The sequence below is a fragment of the Salmo trutta genome, chromosome 39 (genome assembly GCF_901001165.1).
Source record: "Salmo trutta chromosome 39, fSalTru1.1, whole genome shotgun sequence".
Taxonomy (NCBI): domain Eukaryota; kingdom Metazoa; phylum Chordata; class Actinopteri; order Salmoniformes; family Salmonidae; genus Salmo; species Salmo trutta.
Window position 1 is genome coordinate 1987979 of NC_042995.1, and position 21541 is coordinate 2009519.

Below are 21541 nucleotides of genomic sequence, written 5' to 3' on the forward strand. Positions count from 1 at the left end.
AGAGTTAGTCATATCATATCCACTGGACACTACAGAGTTAGTAATATCATATCCACTGGACACTACAGAGTTAATCATATCATATCCACTGGACGCTACAGAGTTAATCATATCATATCCACTGGACACTACAGAGTTAGTAATATCATATCCACTGGACACTACAGAGTTAATCATATCATATTCACTGGACGCTACAGAGTTAATCATATCATATCCACTGGACACTACAGAGTTAATCATATCATATCCACTGGACACTACAGAGTTAGTAATATCATATCCACTGGACACTACAGAGTTAATCATATCATATTCACTGGACGCTACAGAGTTAATCATATCATATTCACTGGACGCTACAGAGTTAGTCATATCATATCCACTGGACACTACAGAGTTAGTCATATCATATCCACTGGACACTACAGAGTTAATCATATCCACTGGACGCTACAGAGTTAATCATATCATATCCATTGGACACTACAGAGTTAATCATATCCACTGGACGCTACAGAGTTAATCATATCATATCCATTGGACACTACAGAGTTAATCATATCCACTGGAGACTACAGAGTTAATCATATCATATCCACTGGACACTACAGAGTTAATCATATCATATCCACTGGACACTACAGAGTTAGTCATATCATATCCACTGGACGCTACAGAGTTAGTCATATCATATCCACTGGACACTACAGAGTTAGTCATATCATATCCACTCCAGTCCAGGCTGCATGTTAGTTGTCAGTGTCGCCCACACACCAATGCATCCACACAGAGGCCCACCTCATATTGGCCAGGTCGGGACCATATATTCTTTGCTTGTACCAAAGCTGCAGTCTTTGTAATGTCCACCAGGGGGCATAAGGGACCTGAGCACTGTCAGCTGTCTATGAGCATTACCTTGGTGCAGAGGACACACAGGACAGGACCATAGAGTTCAGTTCTCTGGACAATACACTCTTCATTGGGATGATAATAAGTGGGAAGTCATTTAACAGAATAGAGAACAGAGAAAAGGATGTAGGGACTAGGCCTAAAGAAGGCTGCGGGTTAGAGGGAGTGACCAATGAAGAGAGCTCACCACTGGGCTGGCACGGGCAGAGCTGGCCCTGGACGAGGCCCGAGAGTTGGAGCCCAGAAAACCACTGTAGTCTGAAGGCTGGCACAAAAAGAAGATGGATAAAATAGGAAAAGAGAAGGAAATGGAAAAGAGAGAGATGTTAGTCACAGAGTTTGTCAGTCAGCAAGCAGGGACGGACAGAGCTGAAGCAGGGACAGACAGAGCTGAAGCAGGGACAGACAGAGCTGAAGCAGGGACGGACAGAGCTGAAGCAGGGACAGACAGAGCTGAAGCAGGGACAGACAGAGCTGAAGCAGGGACAGACAGAGCTGAAGCAGGGACAGACAGAGCTGAAGCAGGGACAGACAGAGCTGAAGCAGGGACAGACAGAGCTGAAGCAGGGACAGACAGAGCTGAAGAGACAAGGGAATACATTGATAGTCAACCAGGCCCTGTTAGACCAAAGACAACCCTCCCACACATCAAAACCCAGACACATACAATTCCATGTGTACGCTCCACTCTGGACTCCACCATTCTAGACATACTGCAAACCCCACGCCACAAAGTCACAGTCAAACTGTGACTTGGCACAGTGTTTGCAAAGGTCATCGACACACAAGACGCACTGTAAGATAATTCAGGATGGTTATTGGTGGAATACAGCTAACTGAAAACATGGATTCCTTCTTCCGGAAGTCTGAAATCCACATGTGGGAAAGACACAAGAAACCCCAATAGAAAGAAGTAGTGGGGTGACGACACTGTCATGCAGACTTCTCCTGGGGTGGCCAACCCTCCTACTGGAGAGAATCAGGTGTGTTCGAGCAGGGCTGGAATAAAAACCTGCACACCCAGCCTGCCGCTAGTATCGCTTCAAGAGGAGGGTGGGTCGACCCCACAATGCAATTCCACGTTGGCACATGGGGCATGCCAAGCAAGGCCCCCTCATCAGGGTAACACAGTGATACATTCCATGCATGCTGTCTATTCAAGCCTCCCTTTTGATTTGAAAACCGTCACAACAACCACAATTCTAGACATACTTGAAAACCCAACACAATCTCACTATGACTTTGCACTGTGTTTCCAAAAGTCATCAACACAAAAGATAGAGTGGGAATTAGTGGAATACAACAAATTAAAGAAGGATTCCTTGTTTGGTGAGTCTGCTAAAAACAGAAGACACCACTGATCCTGATAGAAGTAGAGACTGACAACACTGTCATGCAGACAGACTATGGCCAGGGGTGGCCGACTGTCTTCCCAGAAACCTATTGGATGTGTAGGCTTTTGCTCCAGACCTGCTCCAGTACAACTGATTCTACTAATCAGCTGCTCATCTGGGTGTTGATTAGCTGAATCAGGTTAGAGCAGGGCTGGAACAAAAGCCTGCATACCCAGTAGCTCGTATCTCTCCAGGAGGAGGGTTGACCACAACTGGACTATGCAATCCCATGTTGCCACAGGGGGCATGCCAAGCAACCTCCCTCAGGGTAAGAGAGGGGGCGTCAGGGCTTCTTACACCGCGAGAGATGGAGCCACTAAAGCGCCGTGTGCTACTCTGCACAGCCTCGTCACACACAGAGCCCTGTAGATAGGAGAGAGACACACACACACTGCATCAGACTTCACCTCACGCACGCACGCACGCACACGCACGCACGCACGCACACACGCACGCACACACACACACACACACACACACACACACACACACACACACACACACACACACACACACACTGCATCAGACTTCACCTCACGAACATATACAGACACATCCATCTCAGTAATCATGCAGGAAAAGGACCAGAAGGATCAGCTGTACATCCCACAATGTCTTATAGCATGCCACCTAGCAGACACCACTGTACTTCTGCAACTCAGCTTACTGTCTCACGTTCTCCTTAACACTTCAAAGTGTTTTGGAAATGTCACTTTTAGGGCCAGGACTGTATGTGGGTCTTGATAACATCTAGCCCCTCTGCCAAACCATTCTCACATACCTTATAATGACACATCACAGATCTATCTATGTATCTACTGTCTTAACAGGTGGTGAAAGGTCAGAGGTCATAGGAAAGAGGAACCAACCCTGTGACTCTGGGTGCGTGGGCCATCAATACAGAGCATGGAGGGCTGAAGATGGACAGAGAGGAAAACAATCCAACATTCTACTGTAAGTGATAAACAACAGTGATTCTATCTAGTATGTACAACTGGAAAAAGCTCTACGTTTTGAGAATATCCTATTCTGTCATTCTAAGAAACCAACAGGAGGGTGAGGTTGAGTGGGTAGGGAAGGAGGGAGAAGTTGAGTGGGTAGGGAAGGAGGGAGAGGTTGAGTGGGTAGGGAAGGAGGGAGAAGTTGAGTGGGTAGGGAAGGAAGGAGGGAGAGGTTGAGTGGGTAGGGAAGGAGGGAGAGGTTGAGTGGGTAGGGAAGGAGGGAGAGCTTGAGTGGGTAGGGAAGGAGGGAGAGGTTGAGTGGGTAGGGAAGGAGGGAGAGGTTGAGTGGGTAGGGAAGGAGGGAGAGGTTGAGTGGGTAGGGAAGGAGGGAGAGGTTGAGTGGGTAGGGAAGGAGGGAGAAGTTGAGTGGGTAGGGAAGGAGGGAGAAGTTGAGTGGGTAAGGAAGGAGGGAGAGGTTGAGTGGGTAGGGAAGGAGGGAGAGGTTGAGTGGGTAGGGAAGGAGGGAGGGAGAGGTTGAGTGGGTAGGGAAGGAGGGAGAGGTTGAGTGGGTAGGGAAGGAGGGAGAGCTTGAGTGGGTAGGGAAGGAGGGAGAGGTTGAGTGGGTAGGGAAGGAGGGAGAGGTTGAGTGGGTAGGGAAGGAGGGAGAGGTTGAGTGGGTAGGGAAGGAGGGAGAGGTTGAGTGGGTAGGGAAGGAGGGAGAAGTTGAGTGGGTAGGGAAGGAGGGAGAAGTTGAGTGGGTAAGGAAGGAGGGAGAGGTTGAGTGGGTAGGGAAGGAGGGAGAGGTTGAGTGGGTAGGGAAGGAGGGAGAAGTTGAGTGGGTAGGGAAGAAGGGAGAGGTTGAGTGGGTAGGGAAGAAGGGAGAGGTTGAGTGGGTAGGGAAGGAGGGAGAGGTTGAGTGGGTAGGGAAGGAGGGAGAGGTTGAGTGGGTAGGGAAGAAGGGAGAGGTTGAGTGGGTAGGGAAGAAGGGAGAGGTTGAGTGGGTAGGGAAGGAGGGAGAGGTTGAGTGGGTAGGGAAGGAGGGAGAGGTTGAGTGGGTTGGGAAGGAGGGAGAGGTTGAGTGGGGAGGGAAGAAGGGAGAGGGTGAGTGGGTAGGTAGGGAAGGAGGGAGAGGTTGAGGGGGTAGGGAAGGAGGGAGAGGTTGAGTGGGTAGGGAAGGAGGGAGAGGTTGAGTGGGTAGGGAAGGAGGGAGAGGTTGAGTGGGTAGGGAAGGAGGGAGAGGTTGAGTGGGTAGGGAAGGAGGGAGAGGTTGAGTGGGTAGGTAGGGAAGGAGGGAGGGAGAGGTTGAGTGGGTAGGGAAGGAGGAAAGGAGAAGTTGAGTGGGTAGGGAAGGAGGAAGAGGTTGAGTGGGTAGGGAAGGAGGGAGAGGTTGAGTGGGTAGGGAAGGAGGGAGAGGTTGAGTGGGTAGGGAAGGAGGGAGAGGTTGAGTGGGTAGGGAAGGAGGGAGAAGTTGAGTGGGTAGGGAAGGAGGGAGAGGTTGAGTGGGTAGGGAAGAAGGGAGAGGTTGAGTGGGTAGGGAAGAAGGGAGAGGTTGAGTGGGTAGGGAAGGAGGGAGAGGTTGAGTGGGTAGGGAAGGAGGGAGAGGTTGAGTGGGTTGGGAAGGAGGGAGAGGTTGAGTGGGGAGGGAAGAAGGGAGAGGGTGAGTGGGTAGGTAGGGAAGGAGGGAGAGGTTGAGGGGGTAGGGAAGGAGGGAGAGGTTGAGTGGGTAGGGAAGGAGGGAGAGGTTGAGTGGGTAGGGAAGGAGGGAGAGGTTGAGTGGGTAGGGAAGGAGGGAGAGGTTGAGTGGGTAGGGAAGGAGGGAGAGGTTGAGTGGGTAGGTAGGGAAGGAGGGAGGGAGAGGTTGAGTGGGTAGGGAAGGAGGAAAGGAGAAGTTGAGTGGGTAGGGAAGGAGGAAGAGGTTGAGTGGGTAGGGAAGGAGGGAGAGGTTGAGTGGGTAGGGAAGGAGGGAGAGGTTGAGTGGGTAGGGAAGGAGGGAGAGGTTGAGTGGGTAGGGAAGGAGGGAGAAGTTGAGTGGGTAGGGAAGGAGGGAGAAGTTGAGTGGGTAGGGAAGGAGGGAGAGCTTGAGTGGGTAGGGAAGGAGGGAGAGGTTGAGTGGGTAGGGAAGGAGGGAGAGGTTGAGTGGGTAGGGAAGGAGGGAGAGCTTGAGTGGGTAGGGAAGGAGGGAGAGGTTGAGTGGGTAGGGAAGGAGGGAGAGGTTGAGTGGGTAGGGAAGGAGGGAGAGGTTGAGTGGGTAGGGAAGGAGGGAGAAGTTGAGTGGGTAGGGAAGGAGGGAGAAGTTGAGTGGGTAAGGAAGGAGGGAGAGGTTGAGTGGGTAGGGAAGAAGGGAGAGGTTGAGTGGGTAGGGAAGGAGGGAGAGGTTGAGTGGGTAGGGAAGGAGGGAGAGGTTGAGTGGGTAGGGAAGGAGGGAGAAGTTGAGTGGGTAGGGAAGGAGGGAGAAGTTGAGTGGGTAGGGAAGGAGGGAGAAGTTGAGTGGGTAGGGAAGGAGGGAGAAGTTGAGTGGGGAGGGAAGGAGGGAGAGGGTGAGTGGGGAGGGAAGAAGGGAGAGGTTGAGTGGGTAAGGAAGGAGGAAAGGAGAGGGTGAGTGGGTAGGGGAGGAGGAAAGGAGAGGGTGGGTGGGTAGGGAAGGAGGAAAGGAGAAGTTGAGTGGGTAGGGAAGGAGGAAAGGAGAAGTTGAGTGGGTAGGGAAGGAGGGAGAGGTTGAGTGGGAGTAGGGAAGTAAGGAGGGGAAAAAGGAGGTCAAAACAAGATGGAGCAGCATTGGGAAAAGGTGGAGCAGCATTGGGAAATGGAAAGAGGGATGAGACGTGAAGGAGAGAGGAATAAATGAGTGGGGACAGACCCGGCCATTTTGAGTGGAATTTTGATGTCTGAGGGAGGGGAGACTGTTGGAGCTGCAGTACAGATCAGATGAGAAGTTTCTCTACAACGCCACAACACAGAGAGAGAGAGCGAGAGAGAGAGAGACACACAAAGATGAGGGGAGAGTGAAAGAGAGAGAAACAAAACAAGAATAGGGAAATGATTCCTCTGGAAAATTAACCCAACAGAGAGAGATAAAAATGCGTTTGGTCCCTTGTCAACTCCTTTGACAAGGGACCAAAACAAAAAGGCATGTTGTTATGTCTAGAGGCATTTCAGACATTCATTAGTGACAGTTATTATGACAAGGGAAGTGCGGTGACAATACAGCCGACAACCAGACCGTCCCGTTAAACCACGTTCACTGTCTGGGGTGTGCTGATAACTAGTTGGGCTATGAGCCATTTCAACTGCATGCATGTCTTCCCAGCCAAAAGTCTACAGTTTCATTACCATAACAACTGTCTGTGTACCAGTGTTAACTTAGTCCTACTAGCCTAGCTTATATCCATGTAGTCTTGTTTGTTTGATAATGCCACAACTCTCAGTGTGTGAACCTTGTGTGTCTTCAAACCCCTTTCTAATAGAACACCTTCACCGTCAGTGATTCCATCATCACCACCTCAGATTTAAATAGAGGTGTTTTTCACACGACAGGTGGTGTTCTCACATCAGGCGGGGTCCCATCGCCATAATGGGACGAGGCATGGAGGAGTTCCTTTAAAAAGGTAGAGAGAAAATCGCCCAGACTTTTGCAGCGGTTAAACCATATTTCAAAGGCCACATTCCAACTCTGATACCGGATACATGTACCGGAATGTTACCCCAGTCATGTGTAGTATCTCTGAGACATCATGACACATGGAGGAAGAGACTTTTACAACCCGGACGTCTCACTGCTGACATTCTTGATGTCATATATGAACAGTGGGAGTGCAATGAGCTGTGTGTTTTGTCAGGGCTCTATTCAGCCTGGATAGCTGAAGCGTTACAGATTCCAGATAGAAATGGAAAGCCGACATATGCAGCGCTTACGGTGAGTGCAGTCTTCGCTAACGTGGGAACATTGCCTTTACTGCAGCGATACAGATTGAATGGAGCTCTTAGTCTGTCCTATATACAGTAGGCCTTATACTATGAGATGTTAGAGAAGCAGGAAGTAGATATCATAGAACTAGTCATTTAATGTGGTCCTGTGTGGCTCAGTTGGTAGAGCATGGTGTTTGCAACGCCAGGGTTGTGAGTTCGATTCGTACGGGGGGAAAAAAAAAAAATGTATGAAATGTATTCACTACTGTAAGTCACTCTGGATAAGAGCGTCTGCTAAATGACTATAGGATCTCTATGGTATATACTAACCCTAAGGCTTCCTCGGCTCCCCACTGACATCCGTTCCTCATCGTCTGAGATCTGGGAGGGAAAGGGACACACAAACACACAACAATCAATCGATGCACATCATTGTGGGTTGTTCAGCTGTAGCAGTGGATTGAAGCTGCCCCTAGACACTGACCTAAGGACCAAAAGTTCCCATTTGAATCATGATTTGGATTTGGATTTGGATTTGGAGAGGGTGAGCTGTGTATAGAGGCAGCCTCTACCTCAGAGTGTTCCACAATCATTAGTTATATACACAATAACATATAGAAAAGAAAGCACATGTTTGTCAGACAGGCTGTATGATGGTAGAGAGGGGAGTCAGGCTGTATAATGGTGGAGAAGACAAGGGGAGTCAGGCTGTTTAACGGTAGAGGGGAGTCAGTCAGGCCATAGAGAGGAGAAGACAGGGGGAGTCAGGCAGGGGGTATAACGGTAGAGAGGAGAAGACAGGGGGACTCAGGCAGGCCGTAGAGAGGGGGAGTCAGGCAGGGGGTATAACGGTAGAGAGGAGAAGACAGGGAGAGTCAGGCAGGTCGTATAACGGTAGAGAGGAGAAGACAGGGAGAGTCAGGCAGGTCGTATAACGGTAGAGAGGAGAAGACAGGGAGAGTCAGGCAGGCCGTATAACGGTAGAGAGGAGAAGACAGGGAGAGTCAGGCAGGCCGTATAACGGTAGAGAGGAGAAGACAGGGAGAGTCAGGCAGGCCGTATAACGGTAGAGAGGAGAAGACAGGGAGAGTCAGGCAGGCCGTATAACGGTAGAGAGGAGAAGACAGGGAGAGTCAGGCAGGCCGTATAACGGTAGAGAGGAGAAGACAGGGAGAGTCAGGCAGGCCGTATAATGGTAGAGAGGAGAAGACAGGGAGAGTCAGGCAGGGGGTATAACGGTAGAGAGGAGAAGACAGGGAGAGTCAGGCAGGGGGTATAACGGTAGAGAGGAGGAGTCAGGGGGAGTCAGGCAGGGGGTATAACGGTAGAGAGGAGAAGACAGGGAGAGTCAGGCAGGCCGTATAACGGTAGAGAGGAGAAGACAGGGAGAGTCAGGCAGGCCGTATAACGGTAGAGAGGAGAAGACAGGGAGAGTCAGGCAGGCCGTATAACGGTAGAGAGGAGAAGACAGGGAGAGTCAGGCAGGGGGTATAACGGTAGAGAGGAGAAGACAGGGAGAGTCAGGCAGGGGGTATAACGGTAGAGAGGAGAAGACAGGGAGAGTCAGGCAGGCCGTATAACGGTAGAGAGGAGAAGACAGGGAGAGTCAGGCAGGCCGTATAACGGTAGAGAGGAGAAGACAGGGAGAGTCAGGCAGGGGGTATAACGGTAGAGAGGAGAAGACAGGGAGAGTCAGGCAGGGGGTATAACGGTAGAGAGGAGAAGACAGGGAGAGTCAGGCAGGGGGTATAACGGTAGAGAGGAGAAGACAGGGAGAGTCAGGCAGGCCGTATAACGGTAGAGAGGAGAAGACAGGGAGAGGATACAGACCGACGTGTGTCTCCGTGAAGGACGGGAGGAGTACCTCTCACTCTCCTCCTGGAAAGCCCGGAAGGAAAGAGGAAAAGAAAGTACCCGGTTAGAGGTCAGGAGGAAAGGTCAAGAAGGAAGTGGTTCTGGTTCTGCCACCAGATGTGGATTTTATAGACAAAGACCAAACAAAAACCCAATCTGCACAGGGCAAAACTGGATTGGTTTTGGGAACACTGGGGCTGGGCTGGGGTTATTTCCATTTCCATTCCTGTCAGTTGACCTGGATATAGAACATCTCCAATTGACCGAAATTGAAATGGAATCAAACCCATATCTGGACATGACATGACACTGCATGCGTTTATTTATAGTACACTACTTATGCATTCCCTGGCCTCTCTACTCTGATGCAGGCAGACAGCCACTGGTTAGACAAGCCCAGAGAGAGGTGGGGGTGGGGTGAGGAGGGTCTACTGTAAACTCCTAGGTCATGTGACATGGGTTTAATCCTCCCGCTGGGTTGTCATGGCGATCCCAGTACCGTGAAAAGGGTTTAACCCCTGTCAGATGGCATGGGAGACCCCCGTAGCGGTACAGGATCTAGTGAAATGAGGATCAACTCTGCCCCTGTCTGGCCTGGTTCACGACAGACCTTTAAAAGCACACATGCTGCCCTTGTGCTGCCTGAGAGCACCTACACATGCCAAGCTACTAGGTCCAGCTATATCCAGGACAACTATGATATTATCAACAGGATGGGACATAGAAATAGAGAATACTAAACACATACATTGCACAACACAGGGGGTGTTGTGTTCAACACTGTGCATGCCTCACATTTACTTAACACTTCCTTGATGCAGGCGATGCAGGCAATGCACTGTACACAATGCAAACACTACAACTACCTAGGGTTTGCAGTAAGCTGTTTCAATACACAGTATATATTATATTACCAGTGTGCAGTAAGCTGTTTCAATACACAGTATATATTATATTATCAGTGTGCAGTAAGCTGTTTCAATACACAGTATATATTATATTACCAGTGTGCAGTAAGCTGTTTCAATAGACAGTATATATTATATTACCAGTGTGCAGTAAGCTGTTTCAATACACAGTATATATTATATTATCAGTGTGCAGTAAGCTGTTTCAACAGACAGTATATATTATATTACCAGTGTGCAGTAAGCTGTTTCAACAGACAGTATATATTATATTACCAGTGTGCAGTAAGCTGTTTCAATAGACAGTATATATTATATTATCAGTGTGCAGTAAGCTGTTTCAACAGACAGTATATATTATATTACCAGTGTGCAGTAAGCTGTTTCAATACACAGTATATATTATATTATCAGTGTGCAGTAAGCTGTTTCAACAGACAGTATATATTATATAATCAGTGTGCAGTAAGCTGTTTCAATACACAGTATATATTATATTACCAGTGTGCAGTAAGCTGTTTCAATACACAGTATATATTATATTATCAGTGTGCAGTAAGCTGTTTCAACAGACAGTGTATATTATATTACCAGTGTGCAGTAAGCTGTTTCAACAGACAGTATATATTATATTACCAGTGTGCAGTAAGCTGTTTCAATACACAGTATATATTATATTACCAGTGTGCAGTAAGCTGTTTCAATACACAGTATATATTATATTACCAGTGTGCAGTAAGCTGTTTCAACAGACAGTGTATATTATATTATCAGTGTGCAGTAAGCTGTTTCAATACACAGTATATATTATATTACCAGTGTGCAGTAAGCTGTTTCAATACACAGTATATATTATATTATCAGTGTGCAGTAAGCTGTTTCAACAGACAGTGTATATTATATTATCAGTGTGCAGTAAGCTGTTTCAATACACAGTATATATTATATTACCAGTGTGCAGTAAGCTGTTTCAATACACAGTATATATTATATTACCAGTGTGCAGTAAGCTGTTTCAACAGACAGTATATATTATATTATCAGTGTGCAGTAAGCTGTTTCAATACACAGTATATATTATATTATCAGTGTGCAGTAAGCTGTTTCAACAGACAGTGTATATTATATTACCAGTGTGCAGTAAGCTGTTTCAACAGACAGTATATATTATATTACCAGTGTGCAGTAAGCTGTTTCAACAGACAGTGTATATTATATTATCAGAGTCGTCATGCAGTCACAGCAGTCTAGCAGAAACTAGCAGGGATCTTATACTGCAGTACACGTCCTACCATCCACTGCTCAATGTGGCCCCATTTGTTGTCCAGACCATAGTATTTCTGGGGGCGGAGAGGAGAGGGCAGGAAGAGGAAACCAGAGGAAGGAAGGCATTAGAAAGGAAAGACAAGGAAATGGAAAGAGATAAAAGCGACTTGTTTTTTAACAGTGCTGAACCCAAATAATCGTACGTTAGACAAAAGATACACACAGCGAGTGATTTGATTTAGGTCAATGGATTTGAAAGATGCATTCATTGATCTTTGATCTGACAGCGACAGCTAGCATTCAGATGCCAATAGGAGTGAAACGTGAACAGGAAAGAGAGAAGGAGAAAATTTGAAGCAAGGAGGCCTACCTTCTGGCTTTGATACACCTAAAACAAATTGGAGGTCTACCTTCTGACTTTGACACACCTAAAACAAATTGGAGGTCTACCTTCTGACTTTGACACACCTAAAACAAAATGGAGGCCTACCTTCTGACTTTGATACACCTAAAACAAAATGGAGGCCTACCTTTTGGCTTTGATACATCTAAAACAACATGGTGGACAGAAGGAGCAGGACACCACGGAGAAGAGAAGGCAGGACAATAGAAAGACAGTAGGTTAGGACATGTTGTTAGTATGGAAGACAAACAGGTTTTTGGTAATGCATATTACCACCGTGCAGAGGTGTGTGTGTGTGTCACCTCTTTCTGCTGTCTCTCTAGTTCCTTCATGCGTATCTCCCGTGCCTCTGCTCTGGCCGCCCGTTTCGCTGCCAGTCTCGCCTCAGCCTGAAGAAGACACAGACAGAGAAAGACAATATACATTCAACAGGGTGTATGTATAACAGTCAAATCAAAGCAGACCATACAATATTCCATGGTCTCTAATCAGTATCTCTGCAATGACTACCATTACTGCTAGCGTTAGCGTAAAACATAAAGCTCAGTAAGCCCATTAGGTAAAGATGACACATTGAGCCGTGCTGCCATCAAATAAGTAATAATTTACATGGAAACAGTTTATGAAATAATAGTTCATTATTAAGTTCCAAATGAGAGGAAAGCGTTACCATAGCAGCTAAGAGTGAGGGACTGGGAGCTTGGTGTTGAGGCTGTGGTTCCTGTCTTTCTGTTAGTGTTTACTATGCAGCTAGCTGGCTAATATAGCTTGAAACAAGCCTTTGAAGTTAAATTAGATCAGAGTGCTTTTAAGTCTGCCCGTCCTCAATAACCTTTAGCATTTGGTTATCAATGCTGCTGTGATCTCGTCACTCGTTTCATTGTTTAAGAGAAGACCATGGTGACCAATAGTCATGATTCTGAGCTGATTGCTGTATAGGTTCCACTCAGGTAATCCACTTATTCTAATACGCTGTACAATATAATATTTGTAAAATAAAAAATCACATTTATTTAACTAAGCAAGTCAGTTAAGAACAAATTCTTATTTACAATGACGGCCTACCGGGGAACAGTGGGTTAACTGCCTTGTTTAGGGGCAGAACGACAGATTTTTACCTTGTCAGCTCGGGGATTCGATTCAGCAACCTTTCGGTTACCGGCCCAATGCTCTAACCACTAGGCTCTAACCACTAGGCTACCTGCCACCCCATATTATTGTTATCATATTATTATTATTATATTATTCTAAACATAGAACAAAAATGATTTGATTCGTATGTATGATCAGTCTTTTCTAGCTTCGCTTCAGTCTTTTCACACACACTCACTACTCCACACACACACACACACACACACACACACACACACACACACACACACACACACACACACACACACACTACTCCACACACACACACACACTACTCCACACACACACACACACACACACACTCACTACTCCACACACACACACACACACACACACACGCATACACACACGCATACACACACACACACACACACACACACACACACACACACACACACACACACACACACAACAACCGTTTTAATATCATCAGCTGATATCTGGTCTGGTGACACAGAGCTCCCAGACCAGCTATCAGAGGTCATGATTGCATCACCAAAAATGAATAAGGTCCCGAGTCGTTCAGTGAAAGCTGAGATCAGGGCCCCAAAATAAAATATTAAACAAATCACTGGCTATCTTACCTTCAACTGAAAAACTGCAGACAGAAAATCCATTCAGGACAGAAACCCACTACTTTAAGATTGTCTCTCTAATTCCACAACCAAACCATACGAGAACGGCTTTCACTTTCTAGTTCACCACTGAAGTGGCCTTTAGGAAACATATGCACCCGTTTATAGCTTCTACCACAATCTTCAATCACAAGAATAAAAGTGATTCTGAAAAACGCAGGACTAGCAGCAGCCACAAGAGGGGAGTGTTACCTATGTAGTTTTATTACTGAGAGAGGCTGTGGATGAGCCAGCATTTCTGTCTGGGCACTGGTGAGGACACACCCACCCTCACTCTGACCATAACAACACTGCTTCCCCTAGCAACAGCCCAGCCTACAACCAAGCACATCTGATTCCCTTTAAAACATATTCAAATAATCAGATTCCACATTTTGATGTCCATGTCATCTTTAATGCTTGTTTCGTTGTCTATTTGCAGAAGAGATCAAATCCGTAAAATCGTTTTAGGATTCAATGGCACCATTCCAGTTCATCCTCCGCTGTCATACTCTTAATCTGAATGTGTATAAATACTGTGAAGAGAAGAGGGCAGTGGCATAAGGCCAGGCAGTGCTGGCAATGTGTGTGCACTGGGGCCTTTGGCTATGAGGGGCCTGCAAACTCTCACTATCAAGTGTTGCATTGGCCTTCTAGGTATCTGCATAGTAGGCCCTAAATTTGTACACTATAGACCATTGCAAAAGTCATCATGTTGTTTAACTGAAAGATGGGCCTACATGTCATTTGCACAGCAACACATCCCAGTCATGGTAATTTGTAACTTTTATTTATTTATTATATTTGAATGTATTGATGACTAGTACATCTATTTGGTTCACATAACAAACCTCAATGAACAGTTCCAATGTTATTTGTTATTGTTGTGCAAAGACTGCTGGCAAATATGCAAATACTGTTCAATAATATTGTAGAGGAGATTCAGAGGCATGGCTTATTGAGGGCGTGGCTTTCAATTAGTTATTTTTGGCCACCTGGAAGTGTGAATGTCTTTCCAGTTCATCTGGTCTGTTCACTTTCAATTACTGTTGTGAATTGTGATGGGAAGCCAAGTGATAATTTTGTTCACACAGGCCTGTGACGATTTAGTCATGCCACTGGAAGAGGGTGTAACTATAGAGATGATCAGGCTACTGAAGGGCTCACTTCTGCCTAACTACAACACAGACAAAGGTAAATGGAATACCAGTCTGCTAGTTGAGGCTGGCGCTTTATGTTAGCCTGGAAAGGCCTTGTTCCAGTCGGGCCTGTTTTTCCCATTGTGTTTGTTTCACAGCTCGTTGAGAGGACGGAGATAGTAATCAGCACACAGGAAACCGTTTGAGCAGCAACACTGCAAAACTGTTTGTAAATGAACACAGGCTGTTAAAGCCCCAGTGCCGTCAAAAACATGATTCATTTCCTGTGTTTTATATCTATTTCCACATGATGAGGTTGGAATAATACTGTCAAATTGTGAAAATTATGATAATGCCCTTTTAGTGTAAGAGTTGTTTAAAAAGACCGCCTGAAATCGCAGCCTGCCTCAGGCAATAAATGAGTTAATAGACCAATAAGAAAGAGGGTTCCAAACCCCCCTGCCAATAACAGCTAGTTTTAACTAACAGACCACTCCCAGACAGTCCTATAATTGTTATTGCTTGAGAAATTGCTCTTTGCTAAAAAAAAAGCTATTTTTGTTAATTTTTGACCATTTTGATTGAAAACCATGACAGGAAGGAACTTAATTGTTACCCAGACATGATTTAATATTGAGATAAAAATGGCTGCATTGGACCTTTAACATGAATTGAACAGGATGAAATGTAACTGAATTATAATTTTTTTAACCTTTATTTAGTTAGTTAAGTAAGAACAAATTCTTAATAACAATGATGGCCTACCCGGGCCAATTGTGCACCGCCCTATGGGACTCCCAATCACAGCCAGATGTGATGCAACCTGGATTTGAACCAGGGACTGCAGTGACACCTTTTACACTGAGATGCAGTGCCTTAGACCGCAGCGCCACTCAGGAGCCCACTTGGGAGCAATCTTAATGTTCTCACTCCAAGAGAGCTAGTGGTGCAAAGCATTCAACAACATCACGTTAACAATCCAAAACGAAACAGAAAATAGAACCTGGATAAGAATGCCAGCCAAGCCAGTAAACAAACCAAACTCAAGAAACGAAGGAAAATGCAATAACCACTAAAGGTATTTATCTTCACTAAAATGTGAAGCAAAGAGCTATTACTAACTAATTACAACCACATGTGACTGCACTGCTGTGTGCCTATTGCCTCAAGCAGTCAAGAACCTGCAGAGAGAGAACTGAGAGACTGAGGCAAGGATTCAATCTGGCTTGGCTGTTGGAGAGAAGTGAAATAGCTTGGATGCTGCCTTGAGACTGAGACACATGGGTTATTCATTAGTAACAAGCAGCATTCCATGCTGTGAGTCTCAGGCTCATAGTCTCACATTGAGCGTCACTGGTATAGTACGGTGGCCTCATTGGGTCAAAAGACTGCAGCACTATTCAGGAGATTAGGATACAGGATTATGTCAGGGTAGATTAGACAGGTAAGCCTGGTGAGACTCAGTCCGGTTCATGGGCCTTCACTGTGAAGAAATCATATGGCAGCCTGCCCAGCCCAACCTGCCTTACAGCTTGCCTGGTCTGCCTGTCAACAAAGACCGATGAGGAGGGTGGAGGTCTGGGGCTGCCTGTCAACAGAGACCAATGAGGAGGGTGGAGGTCTGGGGCTGCCTGTCAACAGAGACTGATGAGGAGGGTGGAGGTCTGGGGCTGCCTGTCAACAGAGACCGATGAGGAGGGTGGTCTGGGGCTGCCTGTCAACAAAGACCGATGAGGAGGGTGGAGGTCTGGGGCTGCCTGTCAACAGAGACCGATGAGGAGGGTGGAGGTCTGGGGCTGCCTGTCAACAGAGACCGATGAGGAGGGTGGTCTGGGGCTGCCTGTCAACAGAGACCGATGAGGAGGGTGGAGGTCTGGGGCTGAATGTCAACAGAGACCGATGAGGAGGGTGGAGGTCTGGGGCTGCCTGTCAACAGAGACCGATGAGGAGGGTGGAGGTCTGGGGCTGCCTGTCAACAGAGACCGATGAGGAGGGTGGAGGTCTGGGGCTGCCTGTCAACAGAGACCGATGAGGAGGGTGGAGGTCTGGGGCTGCCTGTCAACAGAGACCGATGAGGAGGGTGGAGGTCTGGGGCTGCCTGTCAACAGAGACCGATGAGGAGGGTGGAGGTCTGGGGCTGCCTGTCAACAGAGATCGATGAGGAGGGTGGAGGTCTGGGGCTGCCTGTCAACAGAGACCGATGAGGAGGGTGGAGGTCTGGGGCTGCCTGTCAACAGAGACCGATGAGGAGGGTGGAGGTCTGGGGCTGCCTGTCAACAGAGACCGATGAGGAGGGTGGAGGTCTGGGGCTGCCTGTCAACAGAGACCGATGAGGAGGGTGGAGGTCTGGGGCTGCCTGTCAACAGAGACCGATGAGGAGGGTGGAGGTCTGGGGCTGCCTGTCAACAGAGACCGATGAGGAGGGTGGTCTGGGGCTGCCTAGGCAAGTGTAGACCATATCAGAGTCAGCATCGTGGATCATTTCAGACACTCATTCACATCCTAGCCTGCCTTAAAGCTGTAATATGTCACTTGTTGGGTGACACAACCAAATTCACAGAGAAATGTGAGTTATAGATCTGCTATTTTCATTGAAAGCAATATACAGGGGGTACCGGTACCGAGTCAATGTGCGGGGCTACAAGTTAGTCGAGGTAATTGAGGTAATATGTACATGTAGGTAGGGGTAAAGTGACTATGCATCGATAATAAACAGCGAGTAGCAGCAGCGTAAAAAAAAGGGGGGCGGTGGGAGTCAATGCAAATAGTCGGGGTATGTCACGAATCCCACCGAAGGTGGCTCCCCTGCCTGCTCGGGCGGCGCTCGGCGGTCGTCGTCGCCGACCTACTAGCCGCCGCTGATCCTTTTTTCCTTTTCGTTTGGTATGTCTTATTGTTTGCACCTGTTCCTCATTTGGTTTATTGATTTTGGTTATTTAAGCCTGGTTAACCCGCCCAGTGTTGTGCGGGATTATTTAGCGTCAGGTTGTGTTTTTTTGTATTTGGATGTGCTGGCGATCTACTACTATTATCTTATATTCATGCTATGCACCTGTTCTGGGCAATTTGCATTTTTTCCACGCCGGTTGTGTTGGCGTCGTTTGTGTTGTGTTTTATTTAATAAACACAAAGTTCCTTACCTCTGCTCTCTGCGCCTGACTCCTACCACCACTCCTAGCAACTCTTGACAGAATCCCGCACCAGCTATGGAGTCAGCAGGAGCAGCCTCCCCTCCTCTCCCATCGATGGAGGAACGGGTCCTTCACCATACCACCATCCTCCACCGAATCGGCTCAGCGATGGAGCAGATGATGGAAAGGATGGACCGATGGGAGAGGAGTGGCCTCCCTACCGCATCCCCAGCCCCAAATCCCCCTCCACCATCTACCCCTCCACCGACGTCCGGACCCGGAGCCCTACGCCTGGCTCTCCCCAGGGAGTACGATGGAGCGGCGGCTGGGTGCCAGGGGTTCCTGCTACAGTTGGATTTGTACCTGGCTACCGTTCATCCAACTCCCTCGGGAGAGGAGAGCGTAAGCGTCCTCGTCTCCTGCTTAACGGGACGTGCCCTGGAGTGGGCCAACGCAGTGTGGTATGGTCCAGACTCGGCAAGGGATCATTACCCCGAGTTCACCCGCCGTTTCCGGGCCGTGTTCGACCACCCAGCTGAAGGCCGGGCGGCGGGTGAACGGCTGTTCCACCTGCGTCAGGAGACGAGGAGCGCACAGGACTTTGCTCTGGAGTTCCGGACCTTGGCTGCTGGAGCGGGGTGGAACGACAGGGCCCTGATGGACCACTATAGGTGTAGCCTCCGGGAGGACGTCCGCCGTGAGCTAGCCTGTCGGGACACTACTCTGTCACTGGATGAACTGATCGACATGTCCATTCGTCTTGACAATCTGCTGGCTGCGCGCGGGCGTCCAGACGGGGTCCTGTTGGTTCCACCTCCAGGTCCTCCAGCTCCCATTCCTATGGAGCTAGGGGGGGCCGCGTCCAGGGGAACCGGAGGAGGAGGCTCCCCTTGTCCCCAGTGTGGTCGGAGAGGACACACTACCGACCGGTGCTGGGGGAGCTCCTCTGGGAATCGGGATGGCAGGCGGAGCACTCCTCGTCCATCTCAGGTGAGTAAGCACCAACCTCACCCAGACCCCCCTGTTGGTCACATGTTAGTTTTAGTAACTTTCCCCTTGTTTTCTCCCTCTTTCCAGCATAAGGCGCTAGTCGATTCAGGCGCAGCTGGAAACTTTATGGATCGTGGGCTCGCATTAAGGCTAGGGATTCCCCTGGTATCGTTGGACCAACCTTTCCCCGTGCACTCCTTAGATAGCCGACCATTAGGGTCAGGACTGGTCAGGGAGGCCACGGTGCCACTGGACATGGTAACGCAGGGGGATCATGGAGAACGGATTAGTCTCTTCCTCATTGATTCTCCTGCGTTTCCAGTGGTGCTGGGGATTCCCTGGCTGGCCAATCACAATCCCAATATTTCGTGGAGACAGGGGGTTCTCAGAGGGTGGTCAGAGGAGTGCTCAGGCAGGTGTAAGGGAGTTTCCATCGGTGCGACGACGGTGGAGAGTCCAGACCAGGTTTCCACAGTGCGCATTCCCTCAGAATATGCCGATTTGGCTATCGCCTTCTGTAAAAAGAGGGCGACCCGATTACCACCTCATCGACGAGGGGATTGCGTGATAAATCTCCAGGTAAACGCTGCACTTCCCAGGAGTCATGTGTACCCATTGTCACAAGAGGAGACGTTGGCTATGGAGACATATGTCACGGAATCTCTGAGACAGGGGTATATACGGCCCTCCATGTCACCCGTCTCCTCGAGTTTCTTTTTCGTGAAGAAAAAAGATGGAGGTTTGCGCCCGTGCATTGATTATAGAGGTCTAAATTCCATCACAGTAGGGTTCAGTTACCCACTACCTCTCATCGCTACGGCGGTGGAATCATTTCACGGCGCGCGGTTTTTCACGAAACTGGACCTCAGGAGCGCTTACAATCTGGTGCGTATCCGGGGAGGAGACGAGTGGAAAACCGCATTCAGTACCACATCGGGCCACTATGAGTACCTCGTCATGCCGTACGGGTTAAAGAATGCTCCAGCCGTCTTTCAATCCTTTGTTGACGAGATTCTCAGGGACCTGCACGGGCAGGGGGTGGTGGTGTATATTGACGACATCTTGATTTATTCCGCCACCCGCGCCGCGCATGTCTCCCTGGTGCGCAAGGTGCTTGGACGACTGCTGGAGAATGACCTGTACGTCAAGGCTGAGAAATGTGAGTTTTTCAAACGAGCCGTTTCCTTCCTAGGGTATCGCATTTCCACCTCGGGGGTGGTGATGGAGGATGACCGCGTTAAAGCCGTGCGTAATTGGCCGACTCCGACCACGGTAAAGGAGGTGCAGCGGTTTTTAGGGTTTGCCAATTACTACCGGAGGTTTATCCGGGGCTTTGGTCAAGTTGCGGCTCCCATTACCTCACTGCTGAAGGGGGGTCCGGCGCGCTTGCGCTGGTCAACAGAGGCGAACAGAGCGTTCAGTCGCTTGAAGGAGCTGTTTACCGTTGCTCCAGTGCTGGCTCATCCGGATCCCTCTTTGGCATTCATAGTGGAGGTGGACGCGTCCGAGACTGGGGTGGGGGCCGTGCTATCACAGCGCTCGGGCACGCCACCCAAACTCCGCCCGTGCGCTTTCTTTTCTAGGAAGCTGGGGCCGGCGGAGCAGAACTATGACGTGGGGGACAGGGAGTTGTTAGCTGTGGTCAAGGCTCTGAAGGTGTGGAGACATTGGCTTGAGGGGGCTAGGCACCCTTTCCTCATCTGGACTGACCACAGTAATCTCGAGTACATCCGGGCAGCTAGGAGACTGAATCCGCGTCAGGCCAGGTGGGCCATGTTCTTTACCCGTTTCCGGTTCACGATCTCCTATCGGCCAGGTTCACAGAACACGAAGGCCGACGCACTGTCCCGCCTATATGACACCGAGGAGAGGGCCATCGATCCGGCTCCCATTCTTCCGGCGTCGTGTTTGGTAGCTCCGGTGGTATGGGAGCTGGACGCGGAGATCGAGCGGGCGTTACGGTCGGAACCTGCACCATCGCAGTGTCCGGCAGGTGTTCAGTACGTACCGCTTGGTCTCCGTGATCGATTGATTCGATGGGCCCATAATCTCCCCTCTTCGGGTCACCCTGGGATTGAGAGGACAGTGCGGAACCTGAGGGGGAAATACTGGTGGCCCACCTTGGGTAAAGACGTGCGGTTCTATGTTTCCTCCTGCTCGGTGTGCGCTCAGAGCAAGGCTCCTCGACACCTGCCTAGAGGGAAATTACACCCCCTCCCCGTTCCACAGCGGCCGTGGTCACACTTGTCAGTGGACTTCCTCACTGACCTTCCCGTATCTCAGGGGAACACCACTATCCTGGTCGTTGTGGATCGGTTCTCGAAGTCCTGTCGTCTCATCCCGTTGCCCGGTCTCCCTACGGCTCTGCAGACTGCGGAGGCACTGTTTACCCATGTCTTCCGGCACTACGGGGTGCCCGAGGACATCGTTTCTGATCGGGGTCCCCAGTTCACGTCCAGAGTTTGGAGGGCGTTCATGGAACGTTTGGGGGTCTCGGTCAGCCTGACCTCGGGTTTCCACCCCGAGAGTAATGGGCAGGTTGAGAGGGTGAACCAAGAGGTGGGTAGGTTTCTAAGGACGTATTGCCAGGACCGGCCCAGAGAATGGGCGAGATACGTGCCATGGGCAGAAATAGCCCAAAATTCTCTGCGGCACTCATCTACCAACATGTCACCGTTCCAGTGCGTGTTGGGCTACCAGCCGGTCCTGGCTCCATGGCACCAGAGCCAGACCGAGGCTCCTGCGGTGGAGGATTGGGTACAGCGCTCGAAGGACACATGGAGAGCCGTCAAGGACGCACTCACCAAGGCGAGTGGACGGCAAAAGAAGAGCGCTGACCAGCACCGCAGTGAGACCCCTGTGTTTGCACCGGGGGATCGAGTCTGGCTCTCGGCTAGAAACCTGCCCCTCCGCTTGCCCTGCCGGAAGCTG

At 49.2% G+C, this 21541-nt stretch overlaps 1 protein-coding gene across 12 annotated transcripts in view; it reads right to left on the minus strand.

The window, feature by feature from the left end:
- Positions 1-21541, minus strand: part of LOC115179864 (leucine-rich repeat flightless-interacting protein 2-like) — a 50784-nt gene that overhangs the window by 15513 nt on the left and 13730 nt on the right. For 4 of the 12 annotated variants that reach the window (XM_029741729.1, XM_029741727.1, XM_029741733.1 and 1 more), the window contains exons 2-9: positions 11887-11973; positions 11712-11729; positions 11208-11255; positions 8984-9031; positions 7484-7534; positions 3176-3220; positions 2604-2669; positions 1100-1177 (exon numbers count right to left, since the gene is read on the minus strand). In XM_029741729.1, the coding sequence (XP_029597589.1) occupies positions 1100-1177; positions 2604-2669; positions 3176-3220; positions 7484-7534; positions 8984-9031; positions 11208-11255; positions 11712-11729; positions 11887-11973 (441 nt within the window). Of the gene's footprint in view, positions 1-1099; positions 1178-2603; positions 2670-3175; positions 3221-6104; positions 6186-7483; positions 7535-8983; positions 9032-11207; positions 11256-11711; positions 11730-11886; positions 11974-21541 lie in introns of all 12 variants that reach the window. The other 8 variants (XM_029741728.1, XM_029741731.1, XM_029741732.1 and 5 more) reach the window with 8 other exon arrangements.